The following is a 20,682-nucleotide window of genomic DNA, read 5'->3' on the forward strand; positions in this document are numbered from 1 at the left end:
CCCCTCTCTGACCTAAGACATTGCAGTTTTGGGGGAGGGGACCAGTGGGGGGCACCGGAGGAGCAGGGCAAGAAGGGTTCTCACACGTGCCTGAGACCTGGCACCGTCGGAAGAGCTGGACAGCCGTTCTCCAGGCTTCGCCCACCTGCAGGCCTGGCCTCACCTAGCTTTTATTATTTTTTTTTATTTTTCTGCTTTTTTTGCTTTTTAGGGCCACCCCTGCGGCATATGGAGGTTCCCAGGCTAGGAGCTGAATCGGAGCTGTAGCTGCTGGCCTACACCACAGCCACAACAACAGAGGATCCGAGCCACATCTGCGGCCTATACCACAGCTCACGGCAATGCCATATCCTTAACCCACTGAGCGAGGCCAGGGATCGAACCTTTGTCCTCATGGATACTAGTTGGCTTCTTAACCTGCTGAGACACAATGGGAACTCCCTCCCTCAGTTTTTAATGAGTAATCAGTGTGTAAAACATGATAGACTTTGGCGAAATGCAGCTTAGTTAGAACTGCGCGTGTTTGCAGAGGTGGGGGCCCCAGAAGCTTCTGCAAGCAGCCGGCTGCTTCACGGCCTGGGAAGGGCAGGGATGCTGGCGGCATCTGCACAGTCGGCCTTCAGACAGGATGTCCCCGGGGTGGCGGGCACGTTCTCCCCCTGCGTTTTCACTGGCCGGCCCGGCAGGATGGGGTGCAGTGTCGGTTCTCGCAGCCTGAGCGCCTCCTCCCCAGCCGGAGCCGTGGGGATGGGGGGGGGTAAGCTGTCTGTCTGGGAGCCTCAGCCCATCCAGCACCCGCCACAGACTTAGCCTCGTGGCCCGCCCCCCGTGGCCTCATCTCCTGCAGAGCCCGGGGGGGGGCCTGGGCCTCTCTCTGAAGGGCTGCCCTCCCCTCCTAGAGAGGCCGTCTGTGTGGGGAGCAATGCCCTCCTCGGGGGGCGTCCCTGCAGGCCCCAGGGAGGAGCCTGTCCACTGTCCTCCTTCTCTGGGGCCCCTGGGACTCACCCAGACCGCAGGTCACCCATGGGGTCCACACACCCCACACCCCACACCCCCTGCGACCCAGCTGCTGAGGGAGAAAGCTGTTCCTCCTTGGCCCTCGCAGGAGGTGGGGGTGGGAGACCGGGAGGGGCAGAGCCACCGTGCAGGTCAGGAGCGACTCAGGTGGGACTGAGAAACGTGGGGTGGGAGAAGCCCTTTCTGTGTCACTGCGTGTGCGTGTCTGCACACGTGTGCACATGTGCAGGGGACACACGAGGACATGCACAGCCACACGCAGAGGGTAGAGAGCGCGCAGGGTGGCCCCACAGCCACGCCCTGCTTCCTGACTCACCCGTCCTCCCCCCACCAGAGACAAACACTCTGGCTTCTGCAATAACCGTTTCTCCCCGTTCCTGACCAGCGGAGTTTGCATTTTGCCTGCTTTTCATCTTCTTGAAAACAGAATCACAGTGTGTTCCTTTGCGACTTGCTGTTTTTCACTCAGCCTCACGCTGTTAGGATCCACCTGTGCGTGTGTTTCTGCAGGTGTCCATCCTGGTTGGCGTGTGAGCCTCACTGTTCACTTATCCATCAGCGGAACGTGAGCGCTGGGTTGTCTCTAGCGCCTGCTCTAAACGACTGCGAGCGACCCTCCCCAGGGCTGCCCACAGCGCCGCTCCCAGGACGTGGGGTCCACGCTGAGCAGCTGCAGCCCTTGCTGGCGTCAGGCTAGGATGGCGTCTCCCAGGGTTGCCTATTGTTCTAAACCACCCGACTGCTAATCAGCGCCAGTCCACTGACCCAGGGCCCTCACATGCCCACAGGTGTCCTCCCTCTGCTTCTGGTGGCAGAGCTGTCGAGGGGAGGGGCAGCCACAGGAGGAGATGATGCCCAGAACCGCCAAGAAACCACGGCTGGACTGCAGGGCTCCGCCACGTCCCTCCCTCCGGGCCTTAAATCGGACAGGAATGGTGGCTCCCGGTGCCCTCTCCAGGCCGTCCAAAGCCACCTGCCACGGCATTCCTCACCCCAGGCTTGGGAAGGCTGTGAAAGGCAGCCAGGCGGGGCCTGCCGACCCTCCCTCAGCCCTGGTCCCTGGTCAGCATTCCAACAGCCTGGGGCTCTCATTCCAGCAGCAAGCTGTGAAGGACGCGGACCTGGAAGCCGCCCTGTGCCTGCAAAGCTATTTGCCTTGGCTCCTTCCTTCCACAGCTGTGTTCCGTACTTTCAGAACCAACTTCAAAATACCCGAAAAGGGGGCTACCCTGAAGTAGTTCCTTTTTGACGTGTAGGCATCCTGGGAGCCAACGGTGACCCAACGAAACCAAGCCTTGGAGCCTCTCCATCACCTGATAGGGCACCCGGTCCCCTGGTCTGCAGCTACGGGCAGGGGCGGGGGGGTGTCAGGTTCTCGTGTCTCCTCCTCTGACTGCGTCTTTCTGCCCCAGCGAGATCCAGATGACCGCTGACGAGGCTCCCGCGGCACTGAGGCAAACGCCCCGGCTGCTCCCTGCTGCACTCGGCTCAGAACCATGCTTCGCATTCAGGACGCTCCGAAGCTCAAGCCGCCTACTGCGCTGTGAGCCCCGCTCTGCCCGGAGCCTTCGGGACACCTGTGGCCTAGACGGTAATGTTATCCACACCTGAATAAGGCATTGCGCTGGCACAGCGGGTGGCCCATGTGCTGAGCTGCGCGGCTGGTGACGACCCTCATTCCCGTGTGGCCGTGGGGCTGCACTGCGGTCAGCACTTCCTCCTCCTCGGGGTGAAGTCCTCCAGCCACACGTCCAAGGAAAAGCCCCGAGTGCTTAAAAGTTTCCGAACTCTCACACTGAGCGACGGGCCCTGGGACCCTCGGGTTGCAACGCTGCTTTGCACGCGCCCCGAACACCACCGGGCGAGGAGAGCTGGGCTGGGGGGCCCCTTTCCTGAGCACCCTCCTGCCTCGACGGACTTGCCTTAGCTCAAGGCGAAGATTACACGGGGTCGTCCCAGCGATGCGCCTGTCGGGCCAGACGAGCCGTCGGGCCGGCGGGCGCCCTGGACGCGTCCTCAGACACCGCGAGCCTGCGCCTCGCTGTGAGTGACGCGGACACAGATGGGGAACGAGAACCGGGGCAACCACGTCGCGTCAGGGTTTCGACCTAGAACCGTGGGCTGGTCCCTCCACTCGCGTGCGCTGGCACGCTTTGGTTCTCTGGGTCCTCCACCAAGCGTGGCACCTCCCACGCGCAACGTGAAACTGGCTCCAGAGCCAAGCCTGGAAGAGGACAGGTCCGCCCAGCCCGCGCGCCCTTCCTTCCCGGAGCTGCCCCACTGTCCCCCAGCGGCTCGGTCGGCTCCACGGGCCGCGTCTTGCCGTTTCCTGGAAGCCAGGCACAGACACGCCTGCCGAATGACACAGGCGAACCGTGCGACCTTGCAGAAGAGCTGACTGGACACATCCCGCTGATGCCACGGGCCCTGACTCATGCCCCCAGCAAACACCCTCTGTCTGGAGCTTCAGGGAGGACGCGGGTAAAGGAGAAGGTTGAGGCGGACGGCGCTGGCCAGGCTGCTGCGGAGCGAAGGCAGGGACGGGCCGCGGCCTCGGAGGCACCGGGTCCGCCGCGGCTGCCCTGACGGGCGATCCCACTGCAGGCATCGCTCTGCGAGAAGGTGCCAGGGGAGGGGCCGCAAAGAAGCATCTTAAGGCGGAAAACTCAAAATGAACTACCCGCAGTAGGAGAAAAACTAGTTTTTCAAAAGGATCAACTAAATGAAATATCATGAAGCCATTAAAAACTAAAAAAAAATCTTGAGGAAAGTATTCTTAACAGAGACGAGCCAGGAACGCAGAAAAACGAAAGCCATGTGATTCAGGGTAGGGAACAGAAGTAGTACGTTCAAATACTTTTAAGACTATTTTCAAGAAATGTTCCGAAAATATTTTCAAATATTTTTAAGAATAAAGCTTTCAGTGGAAATAAACCTAAAAAGGAAAAGAGGAGTTCCCTTGTGGTGCAGCGGGTTAAGGATCTGGCACTATCACTGCAGTGATAGTTCCCTGGCCCAGGAACTTCCACACGCCACAGGTGCAGCCAAAACAAAAAGAAAAACAGAAAACAAAAAAGGAAAGGAGGGGTTCCTGTCGTGGGGCAGCAGAAACGAATCCGACTGGGAACCACGAGATTGTGGGTTCGATCCCTGGCCTCGCTCAGTGGGTTAAGGATCTGCCGTTGCTGTGGCTGTGGTGCAGGCTGGCAGCTGTAGCTCCAATTCGACCCCTAGCCTGGGACCCTCCATGTGTTGGAAGTGCGGTCTGGACTTTAAAAACCAGCACCGTGAAAGGAATCCCGTCTGTGCCAATGTCGGTGCCCTAGGGCTCAGTGAGGCGCTGAGGCTGTCTGGGTCCTCGGAATGAAGCTCTTTACAAAGAGGTTTGAACCAAGCAGTAAAAGCCCCCACTCCCTAAACAGAAGCAAACACAGCCGCCTCTGCCTCCCCTCACGACCACACACGGGGCTCCATGGCTCCCTCCAGGGCCCCAGCTCCCGCCTGCACCTGGGAGGCCCTGGGGTGTCGCCTGCAGCCTCCGTCCTCTGCCTGGTCACCTGGGGACACGTCCCCTCCTTCTAAGTCCCGGCCCTGAAGGTTAAGCTGCCGGCTCACACCAGGGTTTTTTGGCTTCGTTGTTTCACACAGTTGTTAGAATCCCGGCACGGGAGCTTTTACTTCAACCCCTGCCGAAGTAAGCCCAGGCACGCCGAGCCGGTGTCCTTTAATTGAGTGTGTGGTTGATGTGTCCATTACATTCGTCTGTTAATGGGGCTTAGCTGTCTCCAAAATAACAAATCAGCAGGATTTCTCCCTTCAGTGGGGTTTTATTGCTCGTCTGTGTGGTTAGGCAGGAAGTCACCGCCCATGAAATAATAAATTCTAGTCTAAAATGGCCTAGTGCTCAAGGCCGTGGCTACCGGGAGAGCTCTAATGAACTGACCCGGCCCGCCGCCTCTGAGGGGCCTCCAGCTCTGATGCTTGTTTGGCACCTGCTCAGCCAGGCCCAGCCGTCGCCCCACGCGTGAGGCCCCACGCGTGAGGGCATCTCGGGAGAGCTGGGTGGACCGGCTCCCTGCACAGGAGGCGCCACCGTGAAGCGGGAGCTTAACAGACATGCTCAGACCCCGAGGCACCACAGAAGCACCAGCAGCCCTCGGCCCCACGGTCTCTCAGACTCATGACACGTGTCATCTGAGTCCTCCCAGCCAGAGGCTGACTGGACATCGCCTCCACCAGACCATCTCCCAGGGGTCAGTGCAGGACATGGGGGCATCTCAGACCCCGAGATGCTGGCTGTCCATCCAGAGCTGCCCTGGAAGAAGCACGGCCCTCCGTCAGCACCGCTGAAGGCAAGGCCGCCGACAGCAGCTCCTCCAGCTTCCAGCCGAGAAAGCAGCTGTTACTTTGGAGCGCAGTCCTGATGAAGGGGGGACACGCCTGCTCCAAAGGCCCTGCAGTCCCAGCAGACACGCCAGCTGCTTCGTCCCCTGAGAAGGGGGCTGAGCCAGGGCGAGCGACAGTGCTGGCGGGCCCACGCGGGCTCCGGACTCTTCCCTGGGAAAGGGCTCGAGCAGCTGGAACCCAGAGGACTCGTCAGTGTCCTTCCCACCGCGGACAAGCCGCCCCAGGCTTTGGAAGGCAGGACAGAGGCCAGGTGGCCACAGGGACGTGGCCTGGGGCTGAAAGGTGAGCTCCAGGTGCTGGGGAGACGGTCCCCTCACCCTGATCAACCCAGTGTCTGGGCTGGGCTTTCAGGAGGTACAACAAGCAGTGCAGAAATGGCAGGGAAGGAGTTCCGTTCACGGCACAGCGGAAACAAATCCGACTTACAACCATGAGGTTGCAGGTTCGATCCCTGGCCTCCCTCAGTGGGTTAAGGATCTGGTGTTGCTGTGGCTGTGGTGCAGACCGGCAGCACAGCTCCAATTTAGACCCCTAGCCTGGGAACCTCCATATGCCATGGGTGTGGCCCTAGAAAGTGAAAAAAGAAAAAAGAAAAGAAATGGTAGGGAAACGTCTTAGATAAGTTTCACAGGGTGAATTTTGCCCAAGGGCGCTGGCCATGGGCACAGAGGAACGCAGGCCGGGGAAGGCGGGGCGCAGGGCGGCAGGAATCCGGGAAAGGCACCGCCTTCCGCGGAGGAAGGACCGAGACTGGAGCTGGGCACGAAAAAGGCAACCACTGGGCACTCACTCAACACTTGACACGGTATTTCTTTGGTTTTAAAAAACCTAGGAGGCCCCATCGTGGCGCAGTGGTTAACGAATCTGACTGGGAACCATGAGGGCGCGGGTTCGATCCCTGGCCTTGCTCAGTGGGCTAAGGATCTGGTGTTGCCGTGAGCTGTGGTGTAGGTCGCAGATGTGGCTTGGATCGTGAGTTGCTGTGGCTGGGGTGTAGGACGGCAGTTGTAGCTCTGATTCGACCCCTAGCCTGGGAACTTCCACATGCCATGGGTGCAACCCTAAAAAGCAAAAAGAAAAGAAAAGAAAGAAAAGAAAAGAAAATAAGAAGGAAAAGACAGTAGATTACACTGTATCTCATTAACGTTGACTCCATCAATTGAAAGTTAAATTAGTATTTAACGTTCCATTATGGAAGATAAATGCTGCCAAAAAAATATGTTAAAATGTGAAAAAAAAAGTAGCTTATCTTAGAAGAGATGGAATTTGATACATCAAGACTGAGGCCAAGGTCTCTGGAAGTGAGCCAGGACCTGGCCTTTACCGTGCATGTGAACCCCTTGGAGGGCTTGAAAGAATGCAGAGTCCACGTCTGCAGGTCTGGGCGGGACCTGAGATGCTGAGTTTCTAACAAGCTCCCAGGGGAAGCTCATGCTGCCATCCTCGGGCAGCTAGACTGTGAGCATTTCAGCTCAGGCTAACTCCCCGGTGACAGCTATGAATCCCTGGACTCAGGGATTCCGGAAAATCATCGTCAGCACCACGAGTGTGACCCATCACGTTTAGGAAGCCGCTACTGTGTGCCGCCCTCGACATCCCAGCCCCAGGCAGTCCTCATCGGACCTCCCTGAGAAACGGGCGACTGTCATGTCCACTTGCAAAGCAGCCACCACGGCCCAGCGGTAGCACAGGCCGGACTCTCACGGGACTGTGAAATACACATCAAAGCCGTGGACTTGCAAAGGCAAAGACAACAATATGTCTCTCAGGGTTTTCAGGCTGGATGGTCGAAAAACATCTGAAAATCACGCAAAATGTGAAGGAACGTACTTTGTAAACTCTGACCCACGCTACAAACTGAAGTTACTGAGGATTCTCAGAGGGCGGCTCTGGCATGACTCCTCATCCCTGTTAACTCCTCATCACAGCTGGCGCTCTGTGTCTGAGGGTTGCACATCCAGATCAACCAGTCAGGGACAGAAAATGTTCAGGGAGTTCCCGTGCAGGCTCAGTGGAAACGAATCCGACTAGCATCCGTGAGGATGCGGCTTCCGTCCTTGGCCTCACTCAGAGGTTCGGGGATCCAGCGAGAGCTGTGGTGTAGGTCGCAGACATAGCTCAGATCCCACGCTGCTGTGGCTGGGGTGTAGCCGGCAGCTGTAGCTCAGACGGGACCCCCTGGCCTGGGAACTTCCATATGCCGCCTGTGCTGTCTCCCCCTGCCCCCAAAAGAGAAAGAAAAGAAAATATTCAGGAAAAAGCCCCAGAACGTTCTGAGGTATGCACAGCTTTTTAGCAGAGTCCGAATTTGCTAGGTCAGGCAGCTATTTCCGTAGCACTGATGTCGTGTTGGGTATTGTGAGTAACCTGGACAGGATCTGAAGGCTGGAGGGACCACTGTTCTTTAAGACATTGGAGAGAAGCCTTTGAGGGCGTTGACCACAAAAGGCCTCATCTGTTCATCTGACCACATGGTCCTTGAGAGGGCACTTTATGCACTGAAGCAAGGCCTCATAAAAGCTGCATTCCACGAAGCTTGGGTAGAAAGGTCTGGAATCTCTCAACCGGGGGTCCTGCGCAGGCAGCAGACCAGAGGGCCCCCCCCCCCCCCCCCCCCCGCCCCTGGCAAGAGCCCGGGGCAGAAACCCACTGGGAGACGCATTTCTTAGAAGGATGATCACAACCCGAGGCAGCGAAGCAAAGCTCATTACCACCCACACGTTCGGACAGGCCGAGACTCGGAGGGCGGCTCCGCGGTTCTCGCCCGCTCGCCTCCCTGCGCGGGGCCAGAACCGATGGGCAGAGCAAGCTCAGCTGCTGCGTGGGCGAGAGTTCCTCCTCCTGACACCACTTCCTTTCTGTGCCCATGCGCCTAAGGCTGTCGCCCTAAAGTCACCTTCCTGAACAACAGCATCCCGTGGCCTGGTACCCGATCCCCGGCTTCTGGACCATGGCCATCGGGCACTTCCGAGCCCATGGGGGCAGCTCCGGCCTGGTTCTGCGACCAAACGGACCGAGCACGGGTGGGCGCCCGCGCTGCCCCCACAAGCCGGGGCCCCGCGGAGCCCTGGGCGGTGAGCGGACGGCGGTCACGTGGTGGGTGCGGGAGGGCGAGACCCGGCGCTTTCTCTCACCGCCTGGCAGCAAGGATGAAAGAAGCCGTCCAGAGCCAGTGGGACGGAAACCGGAAAAGCATACGGGGAAAATCAATGAAACAAAAAGCCTTCTATTCAGGAATGCAATAAAACTGATAAACCTCTAGCAAGACGGGCAAATTTAAAAAGAGAGCAGCTGTAAAGCAACCACATTAGCAACGAGCCCAGGGTTGTCACCATAGGCCCTGCGGCCACCAGGAGGGACAATGACAACTCCAGGCTCATAAATTTGGCAATTCCGAAGCAATGGGCCAAAACTCAACCAAGATGAAACAGCCGGAGTGGTTCTACAACCATTAAAGTGGCTGGACTTGTAATTAAAGACCTCCCGGAAAGGTTCTCCAGGCCCGGGTGGTTTCGCTGGAGAATTCTACCCAACACTGAAGAATGGACAGACTTTTACAGTCTCTCCCAGGAAACAGAGGAGGGAAAGCTTCCCAACTCACGCCTTAGTGCCTTGATACCAAAATCGAAGGTAGGTAAAAACAAAAAAACCACCCATCAATATGTCTTCCAAATTTAGCCGTAAAAAAGTCCAACCAAACCTGAGTCTTGTGCCTGGACCAGCGGTCAAAATGGAAACCAGACCTTGCCCTCGTTGGCCCCCGCCCCCCCTTCTGGGAAAGAGAATCTTTATTTGCGTTTGACAGCATATGCAGGTCCCCAGGCTAGTAGTGGTCGAATCAGAGCCACAGCTGCCCACCTATGCCACAGGCACAGCAACGGGGGAATCACAAGCAGAGTGTGCAACTGCGAAGCCAGACTACGAGGCCAGGGATTCGAACCTGCAGCCTCCTGTTCCTAGTTGGATTCGTTAACCACTGAACCACGATGGGAACTCCGCTTTCGACTGTTTTGAGGCGAACTTGGAGCATCCCAAACTCTAAAGGCGAGGGCAGCCGGCTCCGAAGCGGTGAGTCAACGTGGCTTCAGCCACCTGAGCCGGGCCTGCGGCGCGCGCACGAGCACGAGGACGCACGCACGAGCACGAGGACGCACGCACGAGCACGAGGACGCACGCGGGCGCTGGGCGGGGTGGGCTGTGCCCCGCGGCCTCGCGTTTGCGGCATTGACGCCTGAGGTGGAGACGCGCCACAGACGGCGCGGGTGTTCTTCGCAGCCGCCTGGAACCTCGCGCCCAGCGGGCAGGACGGCGGGCGGCAGCTGTACCGAGTGAGTACAAGGCCCGCGAGCCTGAGGGGCCGGCCGCCAGTGCGGGGCCGCGGCGCCCTCCCCAACGCCCCTGCGGGCCCGGCCCGCGCGGCGGAAGCCCGGGTCCAGGGCCCGGTCCCGGTCCGCGTGCGCGGCGGGCTCGGCGCCGAGGCTCCCGCGTCCCCCTCGCCCCAGAGCGGGGAGACCGGTCTGCCGAACCCCCTCCTACGCCGTTGTTGTGTTTAAAGTGAGCTTCGCGCCGTCCGGGGGGTCTAGGCGCACTCGCTCCGACGCCAGTTCTCCTGCCGCGGTCCCGCTGCGTCTTGTGGGCTCGCGCGCTCGGCGCCCTGCGGGGATCTGGGGACGCGGGGACTCGGGGCCCCACCGCAGCCAGTGCGAGGCCCTTCCGGGAAGGTTGTCATCCGGCTCCGTGCAGACCAGTGATCGGTCCCCGCAGCCCGTCTGCCTGCAGCCCCGGCCACCGGGCAGTCGGGCGCTCACCACCGAGCGGAGGGGTGTCCAGAGTAGCCGAATCCAACCTCCCTCCGGCCTTCGCGGCTGTTCCCCGGGTGGAGCGTCCCGTCCCCCCTGCAGCCAGTTCCACTTGGTGGTCAAAACGGTTCTTTGAGCATGACCCCCGCCCCTACAGCAGGAGCTCCTCGGCGTCCTTGAGTTAGATGACAGCAAACTTCAACTGTAAGGCTTTGCTTTCTCTCTCCCAGGCACTAAGACGTTTTACAAGTTAAAGTAAAAACTGCCCTAAACTATTTTAGTTTTACTGTAATAGTGATTTTTCTGTGTGTGGTCTATCACGTTGTTCCTGGATGCTAGACAAGTGGAAGTATTTTAAATAAGAGTTACCGTCCTGGCTCAGTGGTTAACGAACCTGACTAGTAGCCATGAGGAGGCGGGTTCCATCCCTGGCATCGCTCAGTGGGTTGAGGATCCGGCATTGCCGTGAGCTGCGGTGTAGGCTCAAGACGCGGCTCAGATCCCGCATTGCTGTGGCTGTGGTGTAGACCGGCAGCCACAGCTGTGATTCGACCCCTAGCCTGGGAACCTCCATATGCAGCAGGTGCAGCCCTAAAAAGACAAAAGACAAAAAGTAAAAACAAAATTCTAACTGGATTCAGTGAGGACACAATTGCGGCTTTTGCGTGCAGGCAGGTCAGATGATAAACCCATCAGGGACGTGACGGAATGCCAGAGCCGGGTTCTGTGGGAGGGTCAGGTGCCTCCTGCACCAGGAAGCGGAAGTCCATGCCCCCAGCCCTGGTTCTCTCTGGGTCTGGGATCGACAGGCATCCTGGGAGTCAAGGTTAGGAGTCGTGCATCCATTCCGGGGAGGAGGATTTAGCCAGAGTCCCCTTCTTCTCCCCTCGTGTACCTGGACAGAGCCCCTCACTCTGCCCGACCAGGTGTGGGCAGAGCGCACTGCTCACCTGTGCGCAGCTGGGGAAGCATGAGAAAGGGAGTCATGGAGCCCGGGCCCGCTGCTGTGACATCTGCCTGCCGGGGACCAGGCCCTTGGTGCAGATGCATGTGGGAGGACATGTGGCCAGGAGATTTTTTAAGTTACAAAAAATCTTTTAAGTAAAGGATGAGGTTAGGTGTATATATGCATATAAGTAATCTGTTGCTTAAGTGTAAGACAAGAATGTTATTAACAGATTTAAAGGTCCTCCAGTGTTTCTTCCTCAAGCTCCTGAAAGGACTTGGGCTACAGGATACACATTTACTCAAAATACATTTTTGTTTTCCTCCTGAAAAGCTATAACCCTGGGGTTAGGGGCGGGTACGGAATCTGAGACGGTGGGAAAATCGCAGCGGTCATTACGTGGTGACAACATGAAAGGGCCAGAGAGAAGCCTGTCATCAAGTGGCTTCCCGTGTGTCCAGAGGCATCTCTGAAACACAGCGAATCGGCTGCCTAACGTTACCTAACGTTTTACGCGTGGTGCCTTTGACTGAACCGGAGAGGAACTTGCCTCGGTCTCTGGAGCAAAGCCAGCGGGTCGGAGCCAGACTCTCCCGCCCCCAAAGGCTCCTGTCCTTTCTGCTCAGCCGCCCGGCAGCTCCCGTACCTCCACCAGCCGCCAGGCCTCGCCGATGAGCGCGTACTGCAGGCGGTTCAGGGCGAAGCCGTCCACCTCCTTCAGGATGCGGACGGGGGACTGGCCGATCTGCCGCATCAGGGCGTAGGTTCGGTCCATTGTGGCGGGGGCCGTCTCCGGGTGTGGGACCAGCTCAACCAGCGGGACATGATAGGGCGGGTTTACCTTAGGAGAGAGACAAAGGGGGCAGCATCAGGGGGGGTGGCTTTGGCCTTTGGGGTGCGGTTCTGGCAGACTTGGCTCGCTGTGCAGGAGCGTGTTCAACTCTGGAATGAAGGGACCTTAGAGGTTCAGCATCCAGTGACAAGAAACTTGAGAGATAAGGTGATTCACCTTATTTCTTACTAAGAAATTCACCTTAGGAGTTCCCGTCATGGCGCAGTGGTTAACAAATCCAACTAGGAACCAGGAGGTTGCGGGTTCAATCCCTGGCCTTGCTCAGTGGGTTGAGGATCCGCGCTGCCATGAGCTGTGGTGTAGGTGGCAGACATGGCTTGGATCCGGCGTTGCTGTGGCTCTGGTTTAGGCCAGTGGCTACAGCTCCAATGAGACCCCTAGCCTGGGAACCTCCATATGCTGCGAGAGTGGCTCAAGAAAAGGCACAAAGACAAAAGAAAAAAGAAATTCATCTTAAAGTGGAGAGAAAAAGAAAGAACTTGAGCACAGAATTGCAGGAATTGTAACCGACAGCGAGGTTGACATGCGAAGGTGCAAATGACCACCCCGAACACTCCCAGCCGCTCCCCAAATCCCTGCCCTCACGTGCGAGTTCTCTGCTGCCAGCTGTCTAGACCTCGTAGGCTTCTAGAACCTGCCTCCCCCCCCCAGGCCATCCTCTTTCCACAGTAGTCAGTGCCATTTACTGTGCCTGTGTTAAAAATTGGTGGCAATTCCTTAACTTCTCCATGTTAAGCCTTAACATCTGCCGGCCCAGTCGGAGCTTACCTAGAAATCACACAGCACCAGAAGCCCTGTACTGTCTCGACACAGTGATGCAGCCTAAGGCAGGAAGAGAGCCTGTCCACAGTGGAAATGCTTGCCTGCCTAGCAGTGACCCTTAGTTTGGTTTTCTTACTGTGAGAAACCATTCTTTGGAAATTCTCAAAGAGAAGTCTCCGACATCTAAAGAAGAGGCTGGAGTTCCTGCTGTGGCTCAGTGGGTTAAGCATCTGCAGCAGCTTGGGTTGCTGCACAGGCATGGTTTCCCTCCCTGGCCTGCCGCAGTGGGTTAAAGGATCCAGCATCACTGCAGTGGAAGTTGCAGTTCCAGCACGACTTCAGTCCCTGGCCCAGGAGCTTTCATATGTCATGGGTGCAGCCACCAAAAAAAAAAAAAAAAAAAAAAAAAAATTAAAGGCTGCTGATTAGCCTCACCACAAAACAGATGCTCACTAAACTATTCCCCAAATAATGCTTTTAGATTGTTTTCCCTCTATAGAAGGGTGAAAACTGGTAGAATCTCACATTTACCAAATAGCTATAAGAAGTGTCCATTTTTAAAATGACGTCTACAGAAAAGGGAATGTATTTCTTCTAGGACTGCGGGGGAGATGCTTCAGAGGTTTTCCTCTGCTCTCAGCCTGTCCTGGTCACGCTGTCTCAGCACTCTTAGAAAACAAGAGAGGATGGCATTTGTTTCAAATAAATGATACATCATTGGCTTAGTTGAATCACTTGTCTTCTGCCTGTAATCCCTGAATTCTTTTGAAAATGTTTAACCTCGGAGTTCCCGTCATGGCTTAGCAGTTAATGAACCTGACCAGCATCCATGAGGATGAGGGTTCAATCCCTGGCCTTGCTCAGTGGGTTAAGGATCTGGTGTTGCTGTGAGCTGTAGTGTAGGTTGCAGACATGTCTCAGATCCTGCGTGGCTGTGGCTGTGGCTGTGACATAGGCCAGCAGCTGTCGCTCCGATTGGACCCCTAACCTGGGAACCTCCGTATGTCGTGGGTACAGCCCTAAGAACACACACACACACACACACACACACACACACAAAGATTTAACCTCTGGTCTTTTTAAAAGGTCAGAATTCTAAGAAATGTGTGTCTGTCCTAGATGAACTTTTTTTTTTTAAACTATAAGGCAGGGCTGTGGGGCTTAAGATCTCTTCAGTGTTGTAAGCCTCGTGGGAGCAAAAGCAGATTAGAGCAGTGAAAAGGATCAGTATGTAGACCTTGCGAGCTCCCGCTCTGTCCTCCTCCGGCTGTGCTCCGAAGCTCAGGCGCTCCCAGGCTGCCCCTGTCGTCGGTCTCCCTCTGTGCTCATTCCCACGTGCCTGGGAGGCCTGTCAGCTCCGAGCAGGATGCTGAGTTCTCGCGTGGCGCTCAGCTCCTGCTCCATGTTGGTGACTGTGCCCCGGACACCCTCCCTGGGGCATCCCACCAGCATACAGCCTACCTGTGGGATGAAACTCCTGACACCTCAGTCCTGTGTCACAGCAGCCAGTCCCTAGCTCAGGCTCAGAGAAGGATCCGGAAGATTACGCAGGTGCCCCTTAAGGCGTGAGAGGAGGGGACGAGGGAAAACCAGATACCCAAGTAAGCGGCTCCACAGAGAAGGAGAAGAGCTGGCTCCTGACACGCCGTTCTCTCTGCCAGGGACAGCGGGTGGGGGCCTCAGGCGGGGGCCTCAGCTGCGGGTCTGAGCAAAAGCCTGAGCAACATGCTCTTAGGACCTGGGAGAAGCGGGACTTCCTGTTGTGTCTCAGCGGGTTAGGAATCCAAGTGGCATCCAGGAGGATGCGGGTTCAATCCCTGGCCTCGCTCCGGGTTAAGGATCCAGTGTTGCCGTGAGCTGTGGTGTAGGCTGGCGGCTACAGCTCTGATTCGACCCCTAGCCTGGGAACCTCCATATGCTGCAGGTGCGGCCCTAAAAAGACAAAAAGACCAAAAAAAAAAAGAAGGACGCTCTTGACCAAGAGGCCCACACCTCTCACTGAAGCAACCAAGGAACAATCTAGTAAGTGGCCTGCGTTTCCAGGAGGCCTGTTTGTAGGCCACGTGCGTGTCAGAGAAGCAGAAACATGATGCGCTTCGTGGGACGCGGTGTTTGGATGCGTCCGTAAAGGACGCCTTGGCGCTGACCTCGCCTGTATCGAGTGGGGACCGAATGCTCGCTTCTCCTGCTCTCTGTTCTCTGCGTCTGAGTCTGCTTATGTCATAAGGATGTTTCTTAACTTTCTGTCACTGCAGAGTGAGGACATGCAGAGCTGTCCTGTCATGTGGACGGGGTGTGGGGTGGGGAGGGACCAGGCTGTCCCTCTTTACAGCACTTCACACCTAGCAGGTGTCTCTGACCCCCCGCCCCCCGTCTTCACGGCCCCTCCCCTCTTCCTGCTCAGAAGGAAGAGTTTCCCTGCTCTCAATTCCAGGGCCCCAGCCTCCCTAGGCGCTCGGCGCTCCACGTGCTTGCAGTCCTGCCACAGGCTCTGTGAAGGAGTTGCCTGCCTTTCTGAGCCATCCTCAGTATTGAAAGGACCCCCAAAAGCCCACTCCACACCCCTGGACGCCGCTCGGTACCAAGCCAGCCGCGATGCTCCAGGGATGCTCACTATTCTCCAGCACCCAGGCATTGCCAAGCCTCCCACCCGTGTCCTGCTCCCCAGGCGTGAGGCTTCTGGTCAGGCAGGTCTCCCGGCCATTCTGCACGCCCTTTGCTTGTTTGTGGACCAGAGTCTCTGCTCATGCCCCTTCCTGGCCTCCGCCACCAGCCCAGCCAGGTCCTACCCGGCCTGGCCCCAGCTCCTCCACGTAGCCCCTTCTCAGCCTTAACCTCTGATCGTCTCGGGATTCTAAGGTGGGGGTCGTGTTTGCAAGTGCAGAGCTCCACTCGGTACTCAGACACCCATCCGAGGACCCCTGGGTCCCTGTTCCCGACAGTAACACGAGAATTTCAAGAGGATGTACTGAGCGCCTGCGTGCCAGCAGGGACTCAAGGTCCAGTACAACTGTCAGCACACCCCTGGTAGTAAGCTGGCCCAGTCGGTGACAGTGCCTGGGGGCAGGACCCAGAGGGAGCGGGTAAGGCACAGGGGCTGCTCTAGGGTCTTGAGTGAGATCCAGACTGCACGTCAGCACCCGTGACTCTGTTCTGAACTGAGGTTGGGCACCCACGCAGGACAGGTGACCTTCCTGCACCAGTCCCGCTCAGTCTGGACTTCTGGTTAATGCAGCAGCCTCGGCGCGGAAATTGTTTGTTTAGCTGGCTTTCACGTGAGGGCAAGAGTCTGCAAGTCTTGCTCATTCTGTCCCGTGATACATGAGGTACAAGATAGAATTCAAGGAATATTTGGATAAAATGCTTCAAAAATGCACTGAATCGTGCAAGTGGAGTGATGTGTGAACTACAGCTCAATAAAGCAGTTTAAAAGTACTAGCAGATTAGTCGAAACATATTGCTCCCCCAACCCAAACGGGCTTCGCTCGATCCTCAGGCTTGACACACTTACAGGATGCGCCACAAGGCACTGCCGCACGTGCACCAGGCCAGCAAACAGCTTGGATGGCAGGAGGCAGGAGCTGGAGCTGCTCAGGACCACGTTACCATCGACGATTTGATCCAGCTGAGCAAAAAGCTGCTGCTTCAGTTCTAGGTTTTCCGGAACACATTCCTGAAAAGGACACATCGTCCAGTTACTGCTGCGCTCAGGCCCCAAGCAGAGCATCTCGTGTCTGAGTCACCGCCGAGAGGTCAGCCCGTCAGAAAACCACCAGCAGAATCGAAGAACAGAACCAAAAACTGCCAAAAAACACCACGAATCTTGATAACTCTGCCAGCAGAGGGCTGCATGTGTGGCCTTGTGTTTTCTAGTTTTGTGTCAGTCTGAACATTCTCAAAATAAAAAAGTCCTCCAGGTGTGTGGGGGTGGAGCCCACAGAAGGAACACACAGCAGCCCTGCAGGCAGAGTGCTCTGAGCATCTGCGGTGGCCGTCACCCCTTACTGTCCTGATCAGCACATCAGCTTGTCCTCAGGGAACTTCGGGGACTGAACAAACGTGCTCCACCCCTAATGCCCGAAAGGCTTCAGGAGAATCCATTCCTAGTTGGAAATCCTTTTAAAAAGACATTTGTTTCTGAAAATCTAAATCTACTTTAATAGGGGTAAGGGAGGCGGGTAGAGAAACAAATTTGGGTGAAATGCTGTAGACAACAGCGGCCCAGGAATTCCCATTACGATGGAGTTTCAACAGCCCAGCACCGGCCCACAGCCGAGGCAAGTCCCTGGCAACACGCACTTCTGGCGGGCACTGCCCTGCTGTGGGTGGAATCGGGACAAGGGGGACACTCGCTGCCACCGCCCAAGGGTCACTCATGCCACCCAGGGGGCCTGTGAGCTTGGCAAACGGGGATAGTGGTTCTTACGAGGGTCTGAGACAGAATCAAGGGCTGCTGGGTAAAGATGCACATTCTCAGGCCCAGACCTACGGAGTCAGCCTCTCTGGGGTCGGGTCCAGGGATCTGCCTTTTTGTCGGGCATTGTGGTGACTTCCGTTCCCTAAACTCTGAGACCCACTGTTCTGAGGCGTGATGCAGAGCGGGGGCCCGCGGGGGCAGAGCCCAGGGGTGGGCCGCGGACGGCGGAGCGGGCCGCCGCTACCCTCGCTGCTGGTTTGCTACCCAACCCGCCCTCAAGGGCTCCCACTCCGAGGGCAGGTCCCCGCCCCTCCCCTGCCAGGCGCTGGCCGCGGTGGCCATCAGCGCTGAGGCGGTGGAAGCGGCACCAACCCCGGCAGGTGACCATGTCGGAGTGCAGCGCAGACGCAGTGCCAGTGATTTTCTTAGTCTCCCGCAAACTAAAATACTTGCAGCTTTAACGGTACCTGACATCGTGAAAGTAGTGGTGTGACTGTGGTGGCGTGTCTCTGCCATCGACAGCAGGATGCCAGAAGTTTTGCTCTAAGCGTGGAGAGTCCGTATTGCGTTTGTTTATACTTTTGTAAAATATCGTCAAACCATGTGAAATTTTCTTCAGAACAAAAGGTCACATAAGCCCCACATCTCAAAGACAGGGGGAAAAACGGAGTCATTTAAGAACTGTGAAGCCCATTGTGTCAAATCGCCTTATCAAAGGGGGAAAGCTACAGTAGCTGGCTGGTTGCATTGAGTAATTCCTGGATCGGTGAGGTCTGCAAGTTGGGCTGCGTTTAAATGGAGCCTTGTGGTACAGCCGGAGAGACGCAGGAGGCAGATCCTGTTTAAGCTAATGAAAGAGCCCCGTGAATAGCCCTATTGTCAGCCTGCCCTGCAGCTCCTCCCCTGAAATTCTATGCCTTTCTTCAGATCGTCTGATTATCTGAGAGGCAAGAACACTTGAATCGGAGAAACCCAAACCCGCTGCAATTATGTAAGGGTTTTACCGGCGTATTTGCCTGAAGTTTTGTGTTGTTGTTGTTAGCTGTGACCCAGTTGTGTGCCCTGTGCCGGGCCAGGGTGGCATGTCCGGCCTGGAGTGCATCTCCTTGCTCGGCTGAGAAAGGGGGTCTCCACACCCTTCCCCAGGACACGCATCACCTGCGTGGATCACAAAGCTGAGAGGTCGCTCTCCTCCCGAGGAGGGAAGCAGGGGCCCTGCACCGCTCGCCCTGAACCTCAGTAGTACGGCCGGGAGAGGGAAAGCCTCCAGATGTGAGATGTTCTCGAAAAGTCCCCCACTGCCTAGCTTGGCTTCGCTTCAACTCTGATAGCGTTTTCGAAGCAATGGCTGTTACTTGTTGGTGGGTTTTTTGAGCTGGGCGAGCTCATAACCCCTGTGATAGTCTCCTGCACAACCACTAGCTTGGGTTCTGACAAGAGTCGTGGCAAGGAGGGCTAAGTAACTTTCCAGGCGACACAGCTGCCAACGGCACATCAGAAGGAGCTTACGCGCCAGCAGCAGCACTGGCTGCTTGAAAGGTGGGCTTGTGTTTAAACACCCCTTTTCCCCGTCCGTTCTTTTTTTGTCTTTTTTTTTGCCTTTTCTAGGGCCACTCCTGAGGCATATGGAGGTTCCCAGGTAAGGGGTCCAGTCGGAGCTGTAGCCCCCGGCCTACACCAGAGCCACAGCAACTTGGGATCCGAGCTGTGTCTACAGCCTACACCACAGCTCAGGGCAACGCCGGATCCTTAACCCACTGAGCAAGACCAGGGATCAAACCCGCAACCTCATGGTTCCTAATCGGATTCATTAACCACCGCGCCACGATGGGAACTCCTCCAGTCCGTTCTTACAATTGGGAGTTTCCCCAGTGGCTCAGTGAGTTAAGGATCTGGCATTGTCACTGCTGTGGCTCGGGTTCAGTCCTGGGCTCTGGAACTTCCACATGCTGTGGGCCTGGCCAAAAGAGAAAAAAAAAAATCACAAGACAATGGTGGTCTTATATATAGGTCTAACTTTTCATCCTCTCATTTACGTCTATTTTAAACAGTAAATCATCTCTATGTTTTGGTGTTTTCTTATCAGTAAAAGGTAACGGTGACAGCACCCGGCCCAGCAGGACGGTTTGGCAAAAGTAGTGTGGCCAGAAGGCAGGGTGCCGGGGGACAGCGCGCCTTTGGAGGTTACCCACCAGCTGTGCTACAGTGTGCATTTTCCAAAACAAATATTTTCACGGGGAAAATGACGTGTCATTGATGTTTTAAAAATCAGTTCAGGCATTTTAGATCAGTGTCCTGCTGCTAGAAAATCCAGATTTGCTGATGCGAAATAGCTGGAAGGACTCTTCACTGTCTTCTCCATAAGTACAGAAAACCTCAACTAGAAGACTTCAGTACTTCGTATATTTCATTTTCTATGCAAAGAAGTTCTGTTGGCCAATTTTAGCAAGCAGGGCATACCAAGGAAAGGAAATTAAAATTCTCTTGCAGCCCTGGCAGAGGGAAGCTCCTTCCCGACGTGGAAAGGAACGTGATCAGTACTGAGAGTTCTGCCTCTCAGCACTCATCCAGTCTCTTGCTTCAACCTGCTTAATTGTCACTACCAGTTTCTTTTCACTGTTTCTTCTAAGAGCACAGTCTCTTTAAAACCCATCAACTCTGGAGTTCCCATTGCGGCCCAGTGGGTTAAAAGCCCAACGAGAATCCACGAAGATGCGGGTTTGATCCCTGGCCTCACTTAGTGGGTTAGGATCTGGTGTTGCCGCAAGGTGTGGTGTAAGTTGTAGACGTGGCTCGGATCCAGTGTTGCTGTGGCTGTGGTGTAGGCCAGCAGGTGCAGCTCAGATTTGCCTGGGATCTTCCATATGTCTTTTTTTTTTTTTTTAAGGGCCACACCCATGGTATATGGAAGTTCCCAAGCTAGGGGCTGAATTGGAGCTGCGCTGCGGGCCTACACCACAGCCACAGCAACGCCAGATCCGAGTCGAGTCTGCAACCTACGTCGCAGCTCACGGCAACGCCAGATCCTTAACCCACTGAGCGAGGCCAGGGATCGAACCCATGTCCTCATGGATACTAGTTGGCTTCATTAACCTCTGAGCCACAAGGAGAACTCCCGGGAACTCCCATATGCCGCAGGCACAATCCTAAGAAAAAAAGAAAAGGAAAAAAAATCTATCAAATCAATAGACTGTTATGACTAGACTTCTCAAGGGGTAGACATCAAAAAAAAAAAAAAAAAAAGACCAACCGTGTTGCTCTTGAAGAAACGGTCTCCATTAAAAGAGGGTACACGTGTTCAATCCGACAGCAATAACCGCACTGTGCCCAACCAGAAGCTCATAATTTCCCTTAAAAATCAAACTGAAGTTTCTACTACAAATCCTAAACAGAGTTTACAATACTCCGCTACAAATGAGACCCAGTCAAGAGAGACCTTTCCAGAGCAAGAGCTGCGCAGACGTGTTGAGGAAGACGACTT

The 20,682-nt window shown here is 56.0% G+C and overlaps 1 protein-coding gene across 6 annotated transcripts in view; it reads right to left on the minus strand.

Moving 5' to 3' along the window:
• The window catches only part of CRYL1 (crystallin lambda 1), an 80,661-nt gene that overhangs the window by 7,453 nt on the left and 52,526 nt on the right, over positions 1 to 20,682 (minus strand). For 5 of the 6 annotated variants that reach the window (XR_014818869.1, NM_213881.1, XM_084981137.1 and 2 more), the window contains 2 exon segments: positions 16,296 to 16,457; positions 11,816 to 12,010 (listed from right to left, as the gene is read on the minus strand). Coding sequence is in view for 4 of the 6 variants with exons in the window: in NM_213881.1 (NP_999046.1) it covers positions 11,816 to 12,010; positions 16,296 to 16,457 (357 nt within the window). In the remaining 2 variants the exon portion in view is untranslated. 6 annotated transcript variants of the gene reach the window in all.

The sequence above is a fragment of the Sus scrofa genome, chromosome 11, assembly GCF_054392235.1.
Source record: "Sus scrofa isolate SSC_HxYL_T2T_F1_AM1 chromosome 11, Sscrofa_HxYL_maternal_Yorkshire_Landrace_v2.0, whole genome shotgun sequence".
NCBI lineage: Eukaryota > Metazoa > Chordata > Mammalia > Artiodactyla > Suidae > Sus > Sus scrofa.